We start from the raw sequence: 22,690 nt of genomic DNA, 5'->3' as shown, positions 1-22,690 counted from the left end.
GAACAGCCGTATCGTGCTTTAAACCGGATCATGCTGAGAGTGTGGTCCGATGAAGAGTTACCCTCAGACTGGTTGGAGGGTCTCATACGTTCGATCTACAAGAAAGGCCACCGCTTGGACTGTAGTAATTATCGGGGCATAACCCTTCTCAACAACGTTTGCAAAATTCTCTCCCGTATTCTGTCCCATAGACTGAGGCCTTTGTCGGAGACCTTTGTTGGTGATTATCAATATGGTTTTCTAGGGGGACGCTCCACTACGGACCAAATGTTCACCCTGCGACAGATCCTTGATAAATTTCGAGAATTAACCTGTAGACGCACCATCTGTTTATTGACTTTAGGGCAGCGTACGATATAATTAAGAGAAATGAGTTATGGCGAATAACGCTCGAACATAATTTCCCAACAAAACTAATATAGCTGTTAAATTTGAAAAACCTATATTGAGCGTCTTACGCGCAAATACGCATTTCCACTGCGACATACAGTCGTCCTCAGTGATTATGTGGACTGGTTTAGCTGTAATATAGCTGTTACCTGCCATCCTTGAAGGCTCTACATCATACGTCAGGAATCAGGATAGCCGGTGAGATATCGGACTTCTGCGTGACGTTAGATGGTTTGAAGCAGGGAGACGGGTTGTCAAACTTATTGTTCTACATCGCATTGGAGGGTGCTATACGGAGGGCTGTCGTGCAAAGAAGCGGCACCATCATTACGAAGTCTCACATGCTTCTAGGTTTTGCGGACGATATCGACATCATTGGTATCAACCGTAGAGCAGTGGAAGAGGCCTTCGGACCTCTCAGGCGGGAAGCTGCGAGGATAGAGCTCTTCATTAAATCTGCTAAAACGAAGTACCTGGTGGCTGGTAGGGTACGTGGTAGTCCGACGGATGTTGGTGCTGAGGTGGTGTTGGATCGGGAAACTTTTGAAGTAGTCGCCGAATTTATTTACCTGGGTACATTAGTGACATGTGACAACGAGGTTAGCCGTGAGATAAAAAGGCGGATAGCAGCTGCAAACAGGGCCTTCTACGGATTATGTAACCATTTGAGGTCCCGTAGCCTGCAAACCCGTACTAAACTCTACCGAACACTGATTCTACCCGCGGCCCTCTACGCATGGACGTTGATAGAGGCCTATCGGCAAGCTCTTGGTGTTTTTGAGCGTGTAATCCTTGGCGGCAAACTAGAAAACAGTATTTGGCACAGACGCATAAACCATGAAGCGTACTAGGTGTAAAAATTGGCGGATATAGTTAAGCGGAAAAAACACGGCAGGTTTCAGTGGGCTGGACATGTAGCTGAAATGCTGGAAGCACGACCAGCGAAGACTACATTTAGCAGAAATCTCGATAGAGGCCGTCGATTTCGAGGTAGGCCCCGTGTGCTGTCGACGAGGATGCCCGCGAAATAGGTGTTAGGGGAGATTGGAGGATAGCAGCCCAAGACCGAGTGACATGGCGACGTATTTTGGATTCGGCATTGGATCGATATTTGGTCTGTCGCCGTGAAAGTAAAGTAAATAATAAGATAGATGACCAAATTAGGGTAAATTGACCTATAGTGGACCTTTTTGTGATTCGTGTGAATGATTTTGGTTTGTTTGGGATGAGTCTAACGATACATTTCATTTTTTTTACCTTGGATATAAATTGACACTATCTTCAAACAGGTATAGCGAAAAGTTAGTAAATATTGTTTATCTATATGAAAATATATTTAATTTCTTAAGTGTTAATCATTATCCAAATATAGACCGGAGTTTCCTATGTCAGACCATGGTTCACTAAACGTTTGATAAACATGGTTTAATAAAGGAAGTCATGTTTAGATACCTCGTAGATGAATTGCAGAAACTCAATCTTGTTTACGTCATAAAAGTTTACATGAAACGAATTGTTCCAATAATATCTGATGTTTAAGTCAGAAATAAATTAAGATTATTCATCGAAGGATTTTTCGAAGGCAAATAACACCGTCTTTTTTTTATTCAAATCCTGAGCCAAGAATTTGGTCTCTAGTGAGTGTGAATGAAATATTACCATGTTCAACAGTTCGATTTAATTTCAGTTTATTAGTCAATAAGAAAGGAAATTTTACAGATCATTGAACAATTCATTTGGTTCAACAATAAATGGCATAAAAAATAACCATCGGTTTGACTACAGCCGACGCTTCATATTGGTTTGATATCCTGTTGTTTGTTTTAAACCATCATTTAAACGTTGAAGCCTATCAGTCGCTTTTTTAATCATGATCAATTGCTTCTCATGTGCTCGTTGCATCTTTTTCATACGTTTGTTTTCCACTTTTTTAAGTTTTTCCAATCTCATATTCTCTTTCTCTTGTTCTTTTTGAAGATGTAGCTCTAAACGCTTCTTCGAAGTTAAAACTGGAGGACTTTTTTGTCGTTTGAGTATTTTATTCTTCTTTTTGGGCGTGTCTGGTTCTGTCAGAAATCACGACATACCTTTTTTCTGTGAGCTATTTTCAGTGAACTCTGTTGAATATAAAGGCTGTTCATTTTCAGAACATGAAACTGATGTGATGAGCTCAGAGTCTGTTTGGGCTAAATCTATTTCAGTGGTACAATCGGAAAATTCTTGATTTTGAGTATCGACTGTGATGAGCATTTCTCCAAAATCAAAGTTGATGCAATTCGATTCACTCGTTTCTGTAACTGGTTCAATTGTTATTGGGTTCACTTACTCAATAACCTTAGGATCAATACAATTCAAGGACACACTTAAAAGGGGGAGAAAACGGTAAAATATTTCAAAGATACTTATACTTCTTACTTACCTATCAGCATTAGTGTCTGTATCTTCAACAACCAGATTTGATTGAGCTTCATCTACAATTGTTGGTGGTAGACTGAATTGATTTTGAATAAAATAATTGACAAATCAGCACTATTAGTGGATTGTACTCACAATTTAGCAGCATCGTTAGCTTCCAAAAGATTCAGGTATGATAAGTTATCAGATGTCACTGAGAGATGTATTGCCGAATCATCGAAAAACATAATTTCTTCAGTGTTTGTTAACTTCCTGTGAAAACAAATAGAAATTGATAGGATTAGTGCAATCATTTTAAAGCGACTGTCAGTACAGCCTTGGATATAAACTAAAATAAATCTGTATGAGGACTATAACTCACCTGTCTTCAGTCTCAAAAGTTTTCTCCTCGTTGAACATTCTAATATTTACATCGTCTCCACTATTTCTCAAGATATCAATATGGCTACCCGCGTTACAGGATTCCACAGTAAATTCATCCAAATCGAAGTTCCGATCATCATACGCTTGAAACATCGATTTGTACATTTTACATAAAATGCTATCCGACTCTATTGAAAATGACTCAGGTTGAAGCTCTCGATACAAAATTGCTTTTTAGGACTGATCAGCTGAATCGATTCTATTAGAAGCTGACGTGGAATAACTACATCCTTTTCTTGCCGCGTAGGTGAATGAGAAAGTAAAGCGTTTGAACCAGCAATGCATTTCGAATAATCCACAGCATCCTCATTGAATGAAACCCATACCGCATACTTTAAAACCGTTGACCACAGTTTCCGGCTTAAAAGAAGCGGTAATTGCTTTCTTTAAAATATATATCCAAATTGTTCTATACGGATTACTTGACCTGCAATTAGTGCAAAATATAATAATGATTAGAATGTAACACCCCCGCGCGGATAGAATAACAATATTACCTGGATTGTCCATTTGCCACAGGCGAACTTGAGCAGTCCATGCAGCTTTGAGAGAACGAAATATAGCAACGTCTGCTGGCTGAATGATGTGTGTGCTGTTTGCGTACAAAGACACCAGAATTATTTCGAGCTTTACAGATTCTTCTGCTGTTTCAAACGGAGTATGACTCCGGTGTCCGTCAACAAAATAAATTATGGGCAGTTGAACTTTGTTTTCCAGTAAGTATGGATAAAATATGTTCCTGATGTAGTCCAAAAAAGTATCTTTTGTCATCCATCCTGTTTCTGATTTACCCAAGCCTCATTCGGGAGGAAAATTTCGGGCTACAGCATTAGGTATTCGTTGATACGGTAGAATGACACATGGAGGCACCGCTATGCCAGATGCACCGTAGCTATTCAGCACTGTAATATTTTTTTTGAGCCTGTGTCAATCAAATAGGCTTTTTTACACTTTTTAGAAATGATCACAGCTTTTGTGTCCGGATCAAGACAAAAACCTATTTCATCTCCATTAAAAACTCGGCGAGCATCGTTCAATATTCCAGCATGTCCATCTTCTTCGAGAAGTTCATGAACTGATCGAAACCATTTTCATATATTTTCCTCCGTAACCGTTGCTGCCGCTGACGTGACTTTTTCAGGCTTACGTAGCGATATTTCCGGATGGCGTTTTAAAAATCCTTGGCACCATTTGTAGCCTAAAAACAAAAACACATGAAATCGACGCCCAACTGATGTAGGAAAAGAAAACTAACCTGCCTTCATATTGCAATTTTCATTACGCGGATTGTCCTTTAGGAAATTGAAGACTGCTAGAACTAAACGCTCTTTAGTTATAGGGAATCCTTTTCGTGCCATTCGCATAATCCATAAAACGATATCATATTCTTCTGCGGAAGTTAATGCAGTCGGTTTGCTTTTTTTTGTTTTTCCCGACCACTTGCCGCTGCAGCGAAACTTCACGGCAGAGCGCGGAATATTAAAACGTTTGCAAGCTGTTCTAAACGGAACACCGCTTTTGATCACACGGAGACATTCTTTAATATCTGCTTCACTGTATTTGTTACTACGACGGACGTATTCTCCCATTTTACCGGCTATTTTTCAAAGAGAAACAAATTTTTTGTAACACGACCGGTGTTCGACATGCACAAGAAAAATGGCTTTGTTTATGTCTGTTTGCTGCGTAGCTGTCACCTCATATACTAGGGGTGTCCAAATAGGAAAGTCGTGTATATTTATACCATTTACTGGACCATGCAATTTTAGATCATATTTGATCATAAACATTATCACAATAATTTTCAATGTATAACTAGTAATGATCAACTTGTAGCGATAAAATGAGCGATGTTTACAGCGATTTAGAAATGTTTCTCATATTGCATATATCTTAAGGTTCTTTGTTGAAATAAAATCTGCTTGAAAGAATTTAGTATAAAAGTCTCGCTGATGAAAATATTAATAGATATTTTGTAAGCTGGACAATAATCCGATCATTTAGAACTGGTCCAGTGAGGAGGATTCACGAGTTCGGTGTTTTGAGGCTTAGGAATATTTTTTCACCGTTTCAGACTGAGTACCTTAAGTTAGTGCATCTGCCTTCTGCCTTTCCCCCAGTTCATTACCTTGACCCGCCCTGAGGCAGAGTTTCTGGCCGAGCAAGTCAAGACAGACAAGTGGTCCTCTTTCGAGGTGGCGTTTAAGCCACTTGCTTGCGGCATTTTTTCGTGAATCTCGGTTCACCTAACTGATATTTCGGCTCGTAAATATTTTGTGCCGAAACTTCAGTTAGGTTGAACCGAGATTTTCGAAAAAATGTGACAGCTGTCATTTTTTTTCTAACCGTGTATAAATAAATGCATTATATATAAAATGAATGGGTTGAAAATGAGCTAAACAGAAAAGCAGAAAGCGATTCAAAGATAGACTTTAAATCGCCAAAAAGCATTTTTGAGAGTAACCATCACCGAAAATATATGAAATGTTATATAAATATTTTTGATCTACACTAAGGCTTGATAATAAAATAGTTCTTAGAACAGAAAAAACGATGCTCGAAGTCCAAAAACTCAAACGGAAACATAGACTGAAATGTTTTGAGGAACTTTTACCAAGTCAGCAAAATTTAATGAAGCTCGAGAAATGTGAATAAACATTTTCGAAGACCAATCCTAAATAAGATTTGACATCTTTGAAAATAAATTCTCAAGGCAGTACTTTCTATTTAAAGATCAAAGTAAAACATGGCAGAAAATTTAAAATTTTTTGAAAATCACTTGAAAATAGCATCTACAACTTACAAAACCTAATTTAGTAATATAAATTAGGTTAACAGTCACTTAAAACGGTCGTTATTTCCAGAGAAGATGTAATAACCAGAATATGATTACAAGATCAGAGTTAAATAGTTAAGTTAAATAGTTAAATAGTAGTTGATGTGGGTAGTGTGTGTCGATTTCGAAAACTTCAAGAGATACTTTTGTGCAATTTTTTTTCATTGGTCAAAAAGTGAGACTTTCCTTACTGTAAGTGAAGCCTTACCAGAAGTCCGCTTAACTTTAAATTTTGGATGGAGACTTTATTCGAGGAGACAAAACCGTTGAGCCTTACGGTTCATGGGTTTACCTTTACACGCACTAACGAAACAACCCATGCAGCATCAATCATAATAACCCATGAGCCAGCAGAAAAAAAATACCTCCAAGTCTAACCGTGATGGCGAAAACATTGAAACTACTTCATTTAGAAGTGTGCGCCTTCGAAAACCGGTATCCCGCCGCGTCAAAAACGGATTCCGTGCGACAATTTGTGGACGCCAGATACGCCCGTATCGGCATCTTCAATATCTTGGCACTATTGGGCAAGAATCAAAGCATCGAAGGAAAACCCGGTTCCGAACGGTCGACGACTTTGAGCGATAAGAAGTTCCAAAGGATGCTGAAGAGGAAGACCGAGGGAAAAGTGGGTACTTCTCGTACGCTTGGTCGAGAGGTTAATGCCACCGGCCAAACTGCGAAAATTACCTTGCGAACATGGATGGCAACGACTGGCAGGGCACTTCGTATTTTACTTCCTCTAGAAGGAAGTGATCACCGAGGTGAAGTTCATTTCACACCAAGTCTCCCAAGAAGGTGATCCTGAGGCTAACAATCATCGAGAAGAGGACTTGAAAGCCGCTCTTTTTTTGCTCCGGACTGGTCGTGAACGGGGAAATTTATAGTAAAAAATGCCCGCCGGAAGTTTTTTCTAAATTTTTATCCGATCATGCTACAATTCTACGAAACAGCAACCGTCACCTTATAGCCTAGCACCAGGTGTCCATCGCTCGCTATTATTTTCGTAATTAGTGTGTATGTATCTTTCGGTACTATTATCGGCAGATCTGAGTCATCCATTCGGTAATTGTTGACCTCGTAGCGATTCTTCGGTAGCGGGCAATAATTACCAGGCGGAATGGTCGAATGCTCTCGGAACTTTTTCGCGATTGCAAACTCAGAATTGAGAAGCTCACAAAATGGTTCACTAGTTTTGAACATGATCATTCCGATGGAGTTTTCGATATAAAAGTGAGTCTAAAAAACAACAGAAATTGTTATTTGTTTTTCTTTCTCGTTAAATTGCATGTTTACCATATATTCGTTTCCCCAATTCTTGAGAATCTCGAAATCACCGGATAAGACGCAAGTGTTACGCGCTTTGCGGGTAACACGGAAAGTGCCTAGTAAAAGGGCCGTCCTGTCATATGTTGATAATGGTTCAAAGGAAACTACGTTGATGTCATACAATTTCTTTTAGGGCAAAATATTGAATGAAAAAATAAATAAATAAATAAAATTTTAGTTTTACGACTATAAGTTTATGTGGTTTTAACTTACTATTCCATGCACCGCAAAATTTTTCAACAAGCAGCTCAAAAGCAGCAGACGTATAAACATTTTCCAACCAACCTTATTTGTGTGCTTGCAAAAGACTGCTTAGGGGATATGTATACAAAACCCTATTAAACTTGTAGATTTTGAATTCCACACACCTTTCTCCTGTCATCGAACAATCTCAAAAGTGAACGAATTTGAAAGCACCTACAAACGTTAATCCGATAGTAGCTGATTTGAAAAAGGCCACAATGGGACAAAATATTCGAATCCATGGCAAAAATAGCAGAAAGTTTTCCACTCACAGAAAATACTGAGTGGACCAAGCCAAATACGGCTTCAAATTTTTATTCAAATCGAAAATGATCGGATTTGCTCTTAAGCTGAATATCTGTGAAGTAAAACTAAGGAACAAAAAACGAAGCATGAATCCTTATTGGGCTTGAATCGTACGAAAAATTAAAACCCAAATTATGTTCAGAATTGTGAGTTAAGGGCCAAAATAGCAGCCGTTTTAAAAAATGACCGAAACAAAAAAATGCTTTTGAAACATTTGTTTTTGTCTTTTTCACATAATTCATAGCTTCTCCTAATACTCGAAAAATAAGTTCCACACCCAATGACAATAGAGAATTGTTGTAAAGCACATTAAAAAACTGTGTATCTCTAAACGAGATTATTTTGTTAAAGTCCCAAATGACTCAGTGACACGCGACCGGTGTGTAGTAAGCAACGATTATATTAAATCATCCGCAATTATTTTTCCGACTCATTCGTGTCGAATTGTTACACCTCAGTGAAAGATGCTTCTGCTTTGGCTTCTGTTATGCTGTGCGTTACAGCTAATGTGGCGTGATATGACCACTACCAATGGAGCAGTAAGTATTTGAAAATCTTCTAATCGATAATAAACACCCGTTTACTTATTTTTTCCACTTGTCAGTCATATGAAGTTAAGATTGATTCCTTCGTGCCAGATCCAAACTACGACAGAACGTCGGTCACTTTAAACACCATCCGTGTCACCCGTCGAGGCCGCAACAACTACGTTATTTCCGGTGATGCCGAACTATTTCAAAACTGGGGAAACGAAAACTTGGTATTAAAGTTAGGGAAAATCCAAGATCAAACAAGCTTATTTTTATTTTCTTTGGTAGGTGAAATACGACATATCGAACTCCAAAGGAGTTCCCATGATTCGCGGAAGCCAACCTTTTTGTGAACTTTTCAATTCGAATAATTATTTCGCCTTGAAGATACGCAACGCATCAACCATTCCGCCTGGGAAATATTGTCCACTACCGAAGGGCCGCTATGAGATCGTCAACTTCCAGGTCGAAGATGGCGAACTGCCGTTGATAGCGGTGAAGGACACGTACACCGCCGACGCTCGGATGACTGCTCCCGATGGCCATATGGTGTTGGCTTACAAAATTAATTTTTCAATTATTTAGAACAGATGGTAAAGTTTTAAAATAATAATTATTGCAAAGGGCAGTGGAAATATATCGACATATATGAAAATCAAGTCTGCCATTTAATTGCCTCAGCTGGTAATTACCACATCGATACAAACAAAACAATAATTTCTCGCGGAATCATTTTGAAAAATCGAAACGAAAATTTTCAATTCTGATAAAACATTGAATCTGTTTTCGATTAGAGGACAGATTTTTAAGTAATTTGATTAATAAAAATAAATCGCTAAGTGTAGTCGCTATGAATATTTTTCCAAAAAAAGAAACGCCTCTCGTTTTTGTGGATTTGTTCCACAAGGACCTTGAAAGTTTTAAAATAAATATTTAATTTCCATCAAAAAAACATAGTATGAGATTATTCTGAGAGGGTGGATACGGGACTTTTGCAGTTCGGCTGTTAAATAGCACTGATGGGAAATAAAAACTAATTTGAAATTGTTGGATGACATGCTTGAGATATAATCATTCCATCAGAATGACACAGGTTACTAAAAAGGGGGCTGCAAATATCGTTACTACACAGTTGTTAGGAAGCACTTCTAGAGAAATGTCTCTGCCGCTTTTGTTGCTGTTAATTTTCCTGTTACAACTTATATGTCAAGTTAAATTTACGGTTAACGGAGCAGTAAGTAGTATCACAATCTTTTTCAAAATTTTCCACCTAATTGTTATTTCTTCCAACATTTCCATATAATAAAAGTTGTATGAGATCAATATCGATTCTTTCGCGCCAATGTCGAAATATGATAGCACCGCTCTTAAATTTGGCACAATTCGTCTTACCCGTAGGTCACGCAATAACTTCGTTGTTTCGGGTGATTTCGAAGTTCTTATTGTGTATTTAAATAAAAATTATCAAAATGTCGCTGATAAACTGGCAGTCAGGCTCACTTCCGATGTTTATTTTTGGTGTTACGGCAACACTGCAAGCATCTCAGCCGCCACTGCGCTGTCAGTCCGGTTTATAAAAACAAATACATTGAAATCATTCCGCAGTTCATGTTGTGTGAACACGCAGTTGTTCTATGTGTTTATAAAGTCGGAAGAAAGTTCGGAAGTCGGAAGTCTGACTTCCGAACTTTAATCTAGTGCTGGCGCCACAATAAAAATTGGGGGAACGACTATACGGTATGCTGTCTACTACAGGGTGGCCAAGAAAATTCATTACATCCAATACTTATTACAGGTAACCTATCAAGTAAAAAACTCCATAATTAAATTGTCATAATAAGAAACAGTGAACCTTTCTGCGCACTGTTCAATTCGGAACTGCCGATTGCCAAGAAAATACGTGCGTCTGCAGCTTTTCCACCAGGAAAGTACTGCCCGATACCGAAAAACCGATACTACATCAACAATTTTTGCGTCGAAGATAAGGATTTGCCGATGGTACTGCCAAAAGATACGTACACTCTGTTCATTCATACCACAGAAAGCGATGGCAGGCTGGTTTTCGGTTACAAGATCAAGGGTTCTATTACGTAAGATTTCGTTCAAACGGGGGACGGGACACGAGGCATATGGACGCTAGGCATATGGATGTTAGGCATAGTATGCTAGGCATACAGACGCGAGGCATGATGGATGTGAGGCATAATGGATACGAGGCATACTGCCAAAAGGCATAACGGACGCGAGGCCGAATGGACGCGAGGCCGAATGGACGCGAGGCCGAATGGACGCGAGACCGAATGGACACGAGGCCGAATGGACGCGAGGCCGAATGGACGCAAGGCCGAATGGACGCGAGGCCGAATGCGATGTTGTACGATCGCATAAGATCCAATAATGTAGTTCAGGTGTTATTATATTCCTAAAGAGTTCAAGTTGGGTATAATACCTTCCTTGAAATCATGCGACGATGACGCATAATCGAGGGCAAGGAAACAAGGCGGCACAAGCCGCCGTGGTTTCCGCAGTCCGAGCCGGCCGCCGACCCGCCGTCGGAAGCGGCGGCCTCTTGCACCCAAACGACTGATCTACTGGTTTGCTAGGTCTACTCAAACAGAGTTTTCTTCCCTTAGTTAAGTCCGAACGAGCGGTAGCGAGTAAGGACAGCATTCGCCCGAAAAGCGAGTCGGCCGAAGGCCGCGAGTGTATTGCTTTTCAAATGACACTTTGAAGCGAAATACATGTTATGCTGTGTAGATGATGACGATAAAAACATATTCCACATCACTTCCCCCTGGCCTTGTGTCCTTTCGGCCTTGTATCCATTCGGCCTTGTATCCATTCGGCCTTGCGTCCATTCGGCCTCGCGTCCATTCGGCCTCGCGTCCATTCGGCCTCGCGTCCATTCGGCCTCGCGTTCATTCGGCCTCGCGTCCATTCGGCCTCGCGTCCTTTCGGCCTCACGTCCATTCTGCCTCGCGTCCATATGCCTCGTGTCCGTATGCCTGCCGTCCATTATGCCTAGCGTACTATGCCTCGCGTCCGTATGCCTCGCGTCTGTATGCCTAACGGGGTGTCATCGTTCAAACGTTTCTGGCAATAAAACCTGATTGATATACATTGATTTTCTACTGTAGAACTCAAACTAGTTGCTTAACTTATGTCTGACACTGTATATATGCAAACCAGATTCAAAAAATATAGATTTAAGCGACGCTCATTGCTTTCGGGTTCGGATAAATTTTTTTTTTCATTTACACCACTTCAGAGAGGTTGCAGTTATTTATTTTGAAATAACATTATGTAAATACAAGAAGAAGTTGAAATACGATGATTTTCAAAGCGACAAAAGATAAGAACTAAAAGATATCAGTTATTTATTGTTGATTTTCCTAATATTTTGTTGCATATTATTTATGCTATTGCTGCGCATCACCGTGAGCCAAGCCTGAATTGTTCCTTTTTCCGGATCCTGATGTAAAACAGTCGTTTTCAGAGCAAAGTATGATTACGTGGACCATTCGTGGACTATTTTTCCTTGGACGACCGGAACGGGCAGCCGTTTCAACCGTTTCTTTTTTCTGTATATCGCTTCAGTAGGCGGGATACCACTGAATTGTGAATACCAAAAAAGTTCACTTAATTCTTTGTGGGTACGTCCTTGTTGAATGAATTCAACTATTTTTGGTTTCAAGTCGTTACTGTACACGTTACGTGGCATTTCTAGAGATCACTTTGCTCAATACTTCAGCAAATAATTAAAACTCCTAAATTCAACAATATTTGATCAATTCATCAAGATTGAAAGCTAGGAACTGAAAAACAGTAGTAATGGTGCACCTAATAACCTACATCGACCACTTTGTTCACCAAATTTGCCAGTTGCTTAATTTATGTCGCACGAGTTTAAAGCACTTTATTTATGCTTTTGAACAGTGCTGCCAAGAAACTTTTCACAACGTGATTCTACAGAATTTCTACTTGTGGTTCTTCTTCTGTATGACAAACTTGAAGGCCCTAAGTAGTACTACAAGATTATCGAAAAGTGCAATGCTTCAACTCTTATGCCTTAAGCTTGAGAGCCCATCTTCAGTGCAATATTCAGCCAATACTCGCGGTGAATATTATGAGCTCCCGCTTCAGGCATTAGACATAACTGTCATTTGAGACTTTGCAATATCACAGTGGCGTAGTTGAGAGGAAGTATGATGATGGGGGAGGGGGAGGGGGATAAGTGAATGTTTTCAACTTTTATTAATTTTAAAACCGCCTAAACGATTATCATTTAATTCGGTAAATACACGTCGTATAGCAGCATATATGTCTCAATTACTTTGAATTATATCTATCTCATAAGCGTAGTTAAAAGTAGGGGGAGCTACGATAACCATCATTATTTTTGAACCGTCTAATAGTTCATCTTGAAAATTTCTATCTAGGAGTTTTTGCGTATCGGACATGTTTCTATGGTATTATGGTGTTGTTTTTTTTTCCACTAGCGTGAGTAAGGGAAAACGGGGGGAGCAATTTTTCCGTATACCAAAGTAGGCATCGTTAATTCCTATAATCATTTCAATTTATATATAAGGGACTAGCTGACCCGGCAAACTTCGCCCCGCCTATTTTAGTGTTTAATAAACTAAACTGGAAGTGGTCATTTTCGAATTCAAAATGGTATCCAGGGTCAATGCTTGGCTTCTATACATCATTTCGATTACGGAAATATCCATTTGTAGTAGTATTCGATTATTTTCGGCTGTTTGCCAGAAGTTGCCATTTTACAATTCAAATTCTGGATCCGGTGATACACATATTGGGTGTTATTTGGTCACATCAGGCTATTTTCCAGAAACCGTAAGTCGCCATATTGGATTTCAAAATGGCATTAGGAGACAATTTTTGGCCTCTGAGCGTCAATATGGTTAAAGAAACACTCATATTAGGTGGTATTTGGTCATTTTCGGCTATTTTTCAGAAACCGGAAGTCGCCATCTTTGATTTCATAATGATATTTGGAGACATTCCAGAATAAGGAAAAATGTCGAAACATTATGGACATTTTTGTTACACCTAAAAACATTCACTTGCCAAATTTGGTTGTATTTGGTTGATTGGTTCTCGAGCTGTGCGAAATTCTTTTTTCATTTGTATCGGACCCCTCCCTTGTAGAACAGAGAGGGGTGTCAAACCATTATGGATACATTTGTTACCCCTAAAAACATCCACCTACCAAATATGGTTCTATTTACTTGATTAGTTCTCGAGATGTGCAGAAATTTGTGTTACATTTGTATGGAACCCCTCCCTTCCAGAAGAGGGAGGGGTGTCGAATCAATATGGACATATTCGCTACTCCAAAAACATCTACATGCCAAATTTGGTTCCATTTGCTAGGTTAGTTCTCGAGATGTGCAGAAATTTGTGTCTCGTTTGTATGGGACCCCTCCCTCCCAGAAAAGGGAGGGGTCTCAAACCATCATAGGAACCTTTCTTGGCCCCTAAAACCCCTACATAAAAATTTTCACGTCGATCGGTTCGGTAGTTTCCGAGCCTATATGGATCAGACAGACAGACAGACAGACCTGACTGCATTTTTATGCCTTGTTCAGACTACGCCGGATATCACCTGATATCGCCAGATGATATCGGATATCACTTCGAGCGTTCACACTACAGTGAGCTGATAGTGAGCTGTGTGAGCTGCAGTGAGCTGACATTTGCTTTGGTAATTGAAAAGAGAAGAAAACAATAACTGGGTAATCTCTAGGATTTGGGAGGAAGAGAGACTACCGGAGGAATGGATGGAAGGAGTTGTATGCCCCATCTATAAAAAAGGCGATCGGCTACAATGCAGCAACTACCGCGGCATTACGCTGATCAACGCTGCCTACAAAGTCCTCTCCCAGACCCTACTCCGCCGTCTATCTCCTTTAGCGAAAGAATTCGTAGGGCAGTATCAAGCGGGCTTCACACAAGCACGCGCTACTACGGATCAAATTTTCACTCTCCGACAGATCCTTCAGAAACACCGGGAGTACAACGTGCCCACACATCATGTTTTCGTAGACTTCAAGACAGCGTATGATACAGTCGATCGAGACCAGCTATGGCAAATAATGCACGACTACGGTTTTCCGGATAAACTTACACGACTTATCAAAGCTACCTTAGACCGAGTGATGTGTTACGTGTGCGTGTCGGGGACACTCTCGAACCTCTTCAAAGCGCGCAGAGGGTTGAGACAAGGAGATGGATTACCCTGCACACTGTTCAACATTGCCCTTGGGGGTGTAATCCGACGGGCGGGCATCGAAACGAGCGGCACGATTTTTAGCAAAGGTAGTCAACTCATAGGCTTCGCAGACGACCTGCAAATTATTACAAGGAACTCAGTGACGACGGAGGCAATCTACGCCAGACTAATAGTGGAAGCTAGAACAGTTGGACTACAAATAAAAGCGACGAAAACCAAGTATATGAAAGGAAGAGGCTCGAAAGAAACCAACATTCGCCTCCCACGGACGGTGATCATGGACGGCGACGAACTCGAAGTGGTAGAGGAGTTCGTATACTTGGGATCTCTGGTAACCGCCGACAATAACACATGTAAGGAGGTCCAACGACGTATTCAAGCTGGAAATCGAGCCTACTTTGCCCTTCGAAGGATGCTTCGATCCAGGAGCATACGCCGCCGCACGAAACTCGATGTACAAAACCCTAATTAGACCCGTAGTTCTCTATGGACTCGAAACCGTGACGCTGCTCACAGAGGATATACGCGCACTGACCGTATTTGAACGGAAAGTGTTGCGGACAATATTTGGTGGAGTACAAACCGAAAGCGGAGAGTGGCGTAGGCGTATGAACCACGAGCTACAGATACTACTTGGAGAGATTCCCATTGCACACCTGACGAAGATCGGGAGGCTACGATGGGCCGGGCATGTCGTGAGGACGCCGGATGACAGCGTGGTAAAATCGGTTCTCTTCAAGGACCCCACCGGCACCAGGAACAGAGGGGCCCAACGTGCTAGATGGCTTGACCAGGTTGAAGCGGATCTGCGAGTATCGAAACGTCTAGGAAATTGGCGACGAGTAGCCCAGGACCGAGTAGAATGGAGAAAAATTCTTGATACGGCACGAGCCACCACGGCTCTAGGCTGCTGAAAGAAAAAGAAAAGGAAAAAAAGAAAACAATAACAGATCAAAGCTAAAACAAGACGACAATAGCAATGGAATGAGGATAGAGATGTCAGCTAGTTGGCTCGCACCAACGTGAACTCTCATATGCAATTGTCAAAATGTGCGGGATGAAATTAGCAAAAATATTTCCTACCTTTTTTCTCGCATGCAAGGCAAATTGCGAAATTTGTAGGGTTGCGACAAATGTCTGTTGGCCGTGTTGCCAACTGCTGGAAATGTGGTTATTATTGGTTTTCGAACATGATATCCGCGATAGCATGTAGCCGAGGTGATATCCGTTGACAGCTCGATTGTATGGGATATCAGGCAATATGGATATGGCCTCGATAGCACGACTCGCCTGAATAGATTTCAAGCCTAAAGGGTGTTTTCATGATTTGGTTTCCATCGGATTTTCTTTGTTTTTGCAACAATCGATTGGGAAATTAGTTACAAGTGTATCAACATACTGCAAATTTGTAATGTTATGACAAGAACTATTAAAAAATGTCGAACCATGTGTTGCACTCAGATTTCGACCAATTAGAGCTGAAAAGAAGATCAATATGGTTATTTCCGGAACCGAAACTTTTTCTTGAGACGGGGAATTAACCCAAGATAACAAGATATCCCAATACCACCCAATATAAATATCTCACAAACCAGAATAGTACTGGGTCCGGAAATCAAATTTAGACGCCATTTTGAAATCCAATGTAGCGATTTCCGGTTTCAGAAAATTATCAAATACCACCCATTATTGTTATTTTGGAAACCAAAACGATACCTAGAGGCCGAAAATCGAGCTCAGACCAAGGATGGAAAAATCGTGTCACATGACAATCATTCGGGAGAGGTCTAAGGCAAGGTGATGGTCTCTCGTGCCTACAGTTTAACATTGCCCTGGAAGGTGTCATTAGAAGAGCGGGGATTAACACGAATGGCACGGTATTCCAAAGGTCGGTTCAACTGTTTGGTTTCGCCGACGATATTGACATTGTGGCTCGGACCTTTGTGAAGATGGCGGATACGTACATCGGACTAAAGGCTGAAGCCAAACGGATTGGACTGGTCATCAATGCATCGAAGACGAAGTACATGAAAGGAAGGGGTTCACGAGAGGACAGTGCTAGCCTCCCACCTCGAGTTCAAATTAGTGGTGATGAAATCGAGGTGGGTGATGAGTTCGTGTATCTGGGCTCACTGGTAACTGCCGACAACGATACCAGCAGAGAAATTCAACGGCGCATTATGGCAGGAAATCATGCATACTTTGGTCTCCGGAGGACGCTCCGATCGAGTAGAATTCGTCGCCGTACCAAGTTAACCATCTACAAGACGCTGATCAGACCGGTACACAGTGGGGCGACTCCATACAAAGGCTGGCCAAGCAAAAATGTGGGATGTTGGATAAAGGGGAAGGTATACAGCAGGGTTCGTTTTGGTAAACGATGCGCTAATGTCGGGTTCTTCAGAACAAGTGCCGCGTCTACAAGTTTATACATCCGCCACGATATTCATAATGTGATTCGAACTTATTTAGTTTGACAATGTAACACCGCAACAATAAAACGTACGCGAGGATACAGGATTTTTGACTAAACCGAGACAACTTAAAATTACCGTATATCTCCTCGTAAGGTGATGCTCTTTATACCTAAAACTATTGCGCGTTGTTGATCCATCTGAAGATAATACGACCTCATGGAAGGTACCGACGCGGGGGTTGAAATGATATTTATCGACTCAACGAAATCTACTTCGATTTCCGATGTAATAATTTAGATGCAACGCGCTAGCAGTCTCCGACTTAACGTTGATGAAGATAAGAAAGATATGATGAAATATCTGGGTTCACTTCGCGAAATCACCACACGCCGGAAGTCCATATATCAGCAAAACTCGCCCGGGCTGAATACGCGTTTACACCGAAGCGTTACGAACAACCGCTTTAATCCCCCCGGCCGACACATACGCGCAGGAACTCGGCGTTTACGTCGATTATCTCTTAACAATGTACGCCTAATACGCCTAAGCAATATGAAAATTGGCAATGTTCCATGCATCCAAAGCCTCAACAATTTAATAAAAGCAAATATACATATAAGCGTAAATATATTTTTAAATTTATTGACAAAGTGCCGAACTAGTCATAAATATAACAAATTATGTAAAACAACTGGTCAAAAGCTAGAACAATCAAAAAATCAAAGCATATGATTCCTGAGAAACACATACTCCAAACTCCACAAACCACACTAACACTTTGTGGACAAAAATAAAACTTGTTACTGAAACCCTGCGGAAAAAAATACCGCGCACACAATTTCAACGATGAAATCAAAATCTCTCTGTATCTGTTTTCTCACATAAAGTAAAACTAGAAACAAGCATCAAAATATCACTTTACAATACAGACAAGACAAAACGTATACTTAGCTTTCATCTCTTCATTTTCCAGTTGTTTTCATCGTTTTTGGACTTTTCTTTAAATGGAAGTACAGTGGCAACATGCATGTATGCCTTCACACACTAGTTTAATCCATACAACATTTTATTCGTTGAAAAGAGATAGCACATAAACACTGTAAACGGGGCGATGCATGGTTTTGATCTTATTGGCAAATTTTCACTTCAAGTTTAATTAGATACAAGCCAAATATAATTTGCACTATGCCAATGAATAAATCCCTAATGAGCATTCAATCACTATAAAACTATGTGGAGCAGCTGCTCGAAAAACACTCTCCTTATTGTATGTAATAACACCACACACTCCACACTTTCAAACCGTCGCCAAGACAGCGATAGAAAAAAAAAAACAAGAAAAAATAAACACTTTGGTGAATATAAAAAGCAACGCAATAATATTCAATTTTCACAATTAAATTCACTTTTTTCTGTGGAACTTCACACTTTTCGCACTCTGCACATTTCAATAGAACACCTGTATATATGTTTAACAATTCTCTAGGTGTAAAATTACCGAAAATCACCAAACAATGTGATGATTTCAAAGCAGGAACCAGCTGGCCAATCTTGATCACGGCCTCGCACAACCATCCGCGAACTTTTCCAAGAAAAAACAATTTTAAATTTAGAAAATAAACTCACTCCGCGATAACATCTATAACGAACATGCACAACTAAATTAAACAATTTTTCTTCCGATATAACATGCGAGCGAAAAATTTTTGCGTCCGATTTCGGTCATGGCTTCCAAAACTGCAATGCTGCTACTGATTGTGTTTGAAAGTTTATCTCATGAATATGATTACCATAAAAATCATAAATTACTAAACAAGAATTGAACATTTTTGCAACAGTTATAAGTTATTTTTATTTATTTTTTATTTTCGATCTTCGATATTCACTAAATAATCGTGACCAACATAATATCGAACGAGTAAGTTCCCAAAAATACTATTCACCATTTCAAACAACCCTAGGGATGTATACCTTGTAGTATTTCTCTAAAATATTGCTATAGAGCTCTAGACCCAAATTTCCCCCTAAATTTGGTTTCTGGACCATTGTGCATTGACGCCAAAATCAAATGGAGAACCCTAATATTAAAAAAGTGATGAAAACCGAAGACTCAAACATCCCGAACCCTGCGGTTCTATGGGGATAAAAACATCAAAAAAAGGCAAGTAGTTGGAGGACAGAAAGGTAAAAATGCTAAAAAGAATAAAGGTTGAAAGATAGAAAGACAAAATGGAAGTGAAATAAAAAAAAGAAGTTAAAAATATTTAAATGTTGAAAAAGTAAAGTGAAATATTAAAAGGTTGAAAAGTTAAGACACAAAAAGATGAATAGTCAATAACGTAAAAAAGTAAAAATTGTGAAATGGTTAAAATGTTATGTTGGTAAAATAGTAAAAACATGGAAATGGAGGAGATAATAAAGAAAAAAGGTGATGAAGATGAAATGTAAAAGGTAGAAAGGTAAAGAAATAAAAAAAATAGATTAAAAGGTAGAGGAAAGAAAAGACAAAAAGTTAAACAGGCTAATAAACAAAATAGTAGAAAGGTAGATAAGTAAAAAATTAAATTGCTTGAAAAAGTGTCCTTATCCCTTTCCGACCGGGCCCACACAACTGCGTAGATAGAAGGCGACTTAAACAAAACCTTCTTTCTCGCTTTTTGAAAGTTCTATTCATTGTTTTATTGCTCACATCGCTAGTGTTAACATCGCAGCTGCTACGAAAAATAAAAAACCGAAGCAAGCAAGTATTTTTATGTAGGAATTGCTTCGATTTAGGTTTTGTTATCCGTCATTTTTCACCTACACAATTGTGTGGGCTCGGTCGGAAATGGTTATGCTCATCTGTACTGTAGCTAATGATAAGCATAGAACACTTATTTCGAAAGAGGTCCAACCTCAGTGGCGGTTTCGTAAATACTTAGGACTGGAACATAAGGAAAATAGTGAAGATAAACATCAAGTTAGTAGCGTGTGCTATAACAGTTTTTTGTAAGAAAAAAAATTAAAAACATATGATCTAAATTTAAATTAATAATAAAATATTATTTAATTCATTCAGTCAAAAACGATCTCAAGAAAACCAGTCCTCGTTATATTTTACAAGTTTGTGACAAATTAAACAATAATAACTATTTTCTTCCACTTACCGTTAACAAAGTTTTATAGACCCAAGAAAATTTAAGGAAATAGAAAATAAGCGCGCTCACCATTGCCATCCGGGTCAGGAGCCAGCTGCCTGTAACGGAAGAAAAATCCGCGGACTTCTCTCCATATTTTTATCTTCAAGCTCGATAAGTTGCTTCTGGAATTCTAGGATTAATACAAACTTTACTGAGCCGGTCTCAAACACAAAACAAACTTTCACTAAAACAAAACACCATAGCACAACAATCTAAGCACTATATAAACGAAATTTGCTATCATGTTGTTAAAGCACATGAACAATTTTCAATAAACTAAAACAACATAAGTAATACAAACTAATTACAAATTGAAAAAATCATCATCATCTTCCGCTGTGATCGCTTAAATCTCGTGTTGAATTGTTTCCAGAAACAATTTGAAGTTCAGTATAATGAACTCAGCAGGAAAAATGTCTTTCGCTGCAATTTTCATTTCTTCTAGTAATTTTCGATGTTTCAATGTTTCATATATACGTTATCTTCCTAATCCGGTTTCTATGGTTGACAGAGGACATTTAAATACATGTATAACACCATGAATTGACAACTTACTAGACATTGAATTAGGTGGTGCCGCTGAAGTTGAAGGCTCCATAATAAAATTGTCGAACGAATTTATGAATTTTAAAACCAAGACACTGGAATGACACAACGTTCTAAATGAATACGAAAAGATGCGGAGGGCGTTGACTTTTCTTTGTTTTTTTTTTCTCATAAAGCAAAATGTGTGCTTTACTTTTGTATGCAAACGAGTGCGAAGCAAAAGCAATCTTCAAACGGGCTATTGTGAGCCGGAGTTTGATGGTATGAATTTGCTGCTAGTATTTAACACTTCCATCAGTTCAGCGAATTTCATGATCATAAATTGAAAAGGGCTGAATGTTTTTAAAATTGTTTTGAATTTGCAGAAAGTGATAAAGTTTGACATGATTAAAAGTTTCATAAAGATTTGTTTACTATTTTCTTATTTAACATTTATTTTATAACTTTTAATTGATAAATTTTGTAATTTTTGCCCAAATTTTTGTTTTATTCTTACGGATTGAGTTCGATATCATAAATTTTCATTAATGGCGTATCATGGTTATGATTATAATTTATCCTGGTTGAAATTTCAACCTCAAAAAAAAAAAATGAAAAAAATAAACTGCTCTCGCTTTTTTCACGAAAGTGACAATTTGCGCAGTTTTGAGCAGCACCGGACAGTATACAATTGAAAGCTTACGTTTTTACCTAAATTTTGAATGTAGTCACAACCGTGGCAAACTGCGGCAACTAAACTTTTAAGCTACTTTTCCACAAAAAATCATGTTATTTTAATTTTTTTCTAGTGTCAGGCCTATTATGACCAAATTTTACAATATCTAATGAAAAGGGTATGTTTTGCACATTATTTACAATTACTTTTTCTTTGACGTCAAAAAAATCCAAGCTATCATTGAAGCTACAGAGCGTTTCAAAGTAATGTACTTTTTTCAAAAAAAGACAAAAAACGTCAGTTTACCAAGCTTTGAAAAGTCATAAAAAATTCAGATTTCATGATATTGCGCCCAAATTTTGGATTTAGACACTTCAATGTTATAGAAATAAAGGGAAAATATTATGAAATAGCTAACGAAAAAAAATTTTTTTGGCTGATGGCCAGCGATTCCCCACTGTGCGGTAGTCCTCTACGGGCATGAGACATGGACTATGCTTGTGGAGGACCAACGCGCCCTTGCGGTCTTCGAGCGGAAGGTGTTGCGTACCATCTTCGGTGGACTGCAGATGGAAAACGGAGTGTGGAGAAGGCGAATGAACCACGAACTGCAGGAGCTGCTTGGGAAGCCATCTGTCGTTCACACCGCTAAGATAGGCAGCATCACATTCATCCATCAACAAGTTATAGCGCATGGAAAATTACCCGAGTCTTTAATTGTTGATATAGCATAGTAACCGATCTATCATTTGTTTTTCTTCCACTCTTCCTAGCACTCATTCGTAAAATATTGCACTGAGATTCTATCACTATCGATATCAAGTTCATTCCTGTGTCTTAACAACATTGAGAAACAAGTTAACAATCAATACGTTTTGCCTTTCTCCTAGAAAGGTATAGCAATCACTTGCGAAACCGAAAGGATAAAAGTGCTCCAAAGGGCCGAATGGCATATATCACTCGACTCAGCTCGACGAGCTGAGCATTTTCTGTATGTGTGTGTGTATGTGTGTGTGTGTGTGTGTGTGTGTGTGTGTGTGTGTGTGTGTGTGTGTATGTGCAGATTTTTATTCTCACTCACTTTTCTCAGAGATGGCTAGACCGATTTTCATGAAATTACTTGCAAATGAAAGGTCTTGTTGCCCCATAAGACCCTATTGAATTTTAT

At 39.3% G+C, this 22,690-nt stretch overlaps 2 protein-coding genes across 2 annotated transcripts; one reads left to right on the top strand and one right to left on the bottom strand.

The window, feature by feature from the left end:
* Nucleotides 1-7,006: 7,006 nt before the first annotated feature.
* On the bottom strand, nt 7,007-7,714 carry LOC129729254 (uncharacterized). Its single transcript, XM_055687765.1, has 3 exons — nt 7,607-7,714; nt 7,361-7,519; nt 7,007-7,303 (listed from the first exon to the last, which is right to left on the bottom strand). The coding sequence occupies exons 1-3, from the start codon at nt 7,664-7,666 to the stop codon at nt 7,007-7,009; spliced, it is 516 nt and encodes a 171-aa protein (XP_055543740.1). The 5' UTR covers nt 7,667-7,714.
* Nucleotides 7,715-8,381: 667 nt separating this feature from the next.
* On the top strand, nt 8,382-9,194 carry LOC129732711 (uncharacterized). The gene is made up of 3 exons (XM_055693837.1): nt 8,382-8,481; nt 8,547-8,702; nt 8,761-9,194. Exons 1-3 carry the CDS (start codon nt 8,407-8,409, stop codon nt 9,055-9,057), a joined length of 528 nt encoding a protein of 175 aa, XP_055549812.1. The 5' UTR covers nt 8,382-8,406; the 3' UTR covers nt 9,058-9,194.
* Nucleotides 9,195-22,690: the final 13,496 nt, after the last annotated feature.

Source organism: Wyeomyia smithii, chromosome 3 (assembly GCF_029784165.1).
Source record: "Wyeomyia smithii strain HCP4-BCI-WySm-NY-G18 chromosome 3, ASM2978416v1, whole genome shotgun sequence".
NCBI lineage: Eukaryota > Metazoa > Arthropoda > Insecta > Diptera > Culicidae > Wyeomyia > Wyeomyia smithii.
The sequence above is the reverse complement of the archived record's forward strand: the minus strand, read 5'-3'. Positions and strand labels throughout refer to the sequence as shown.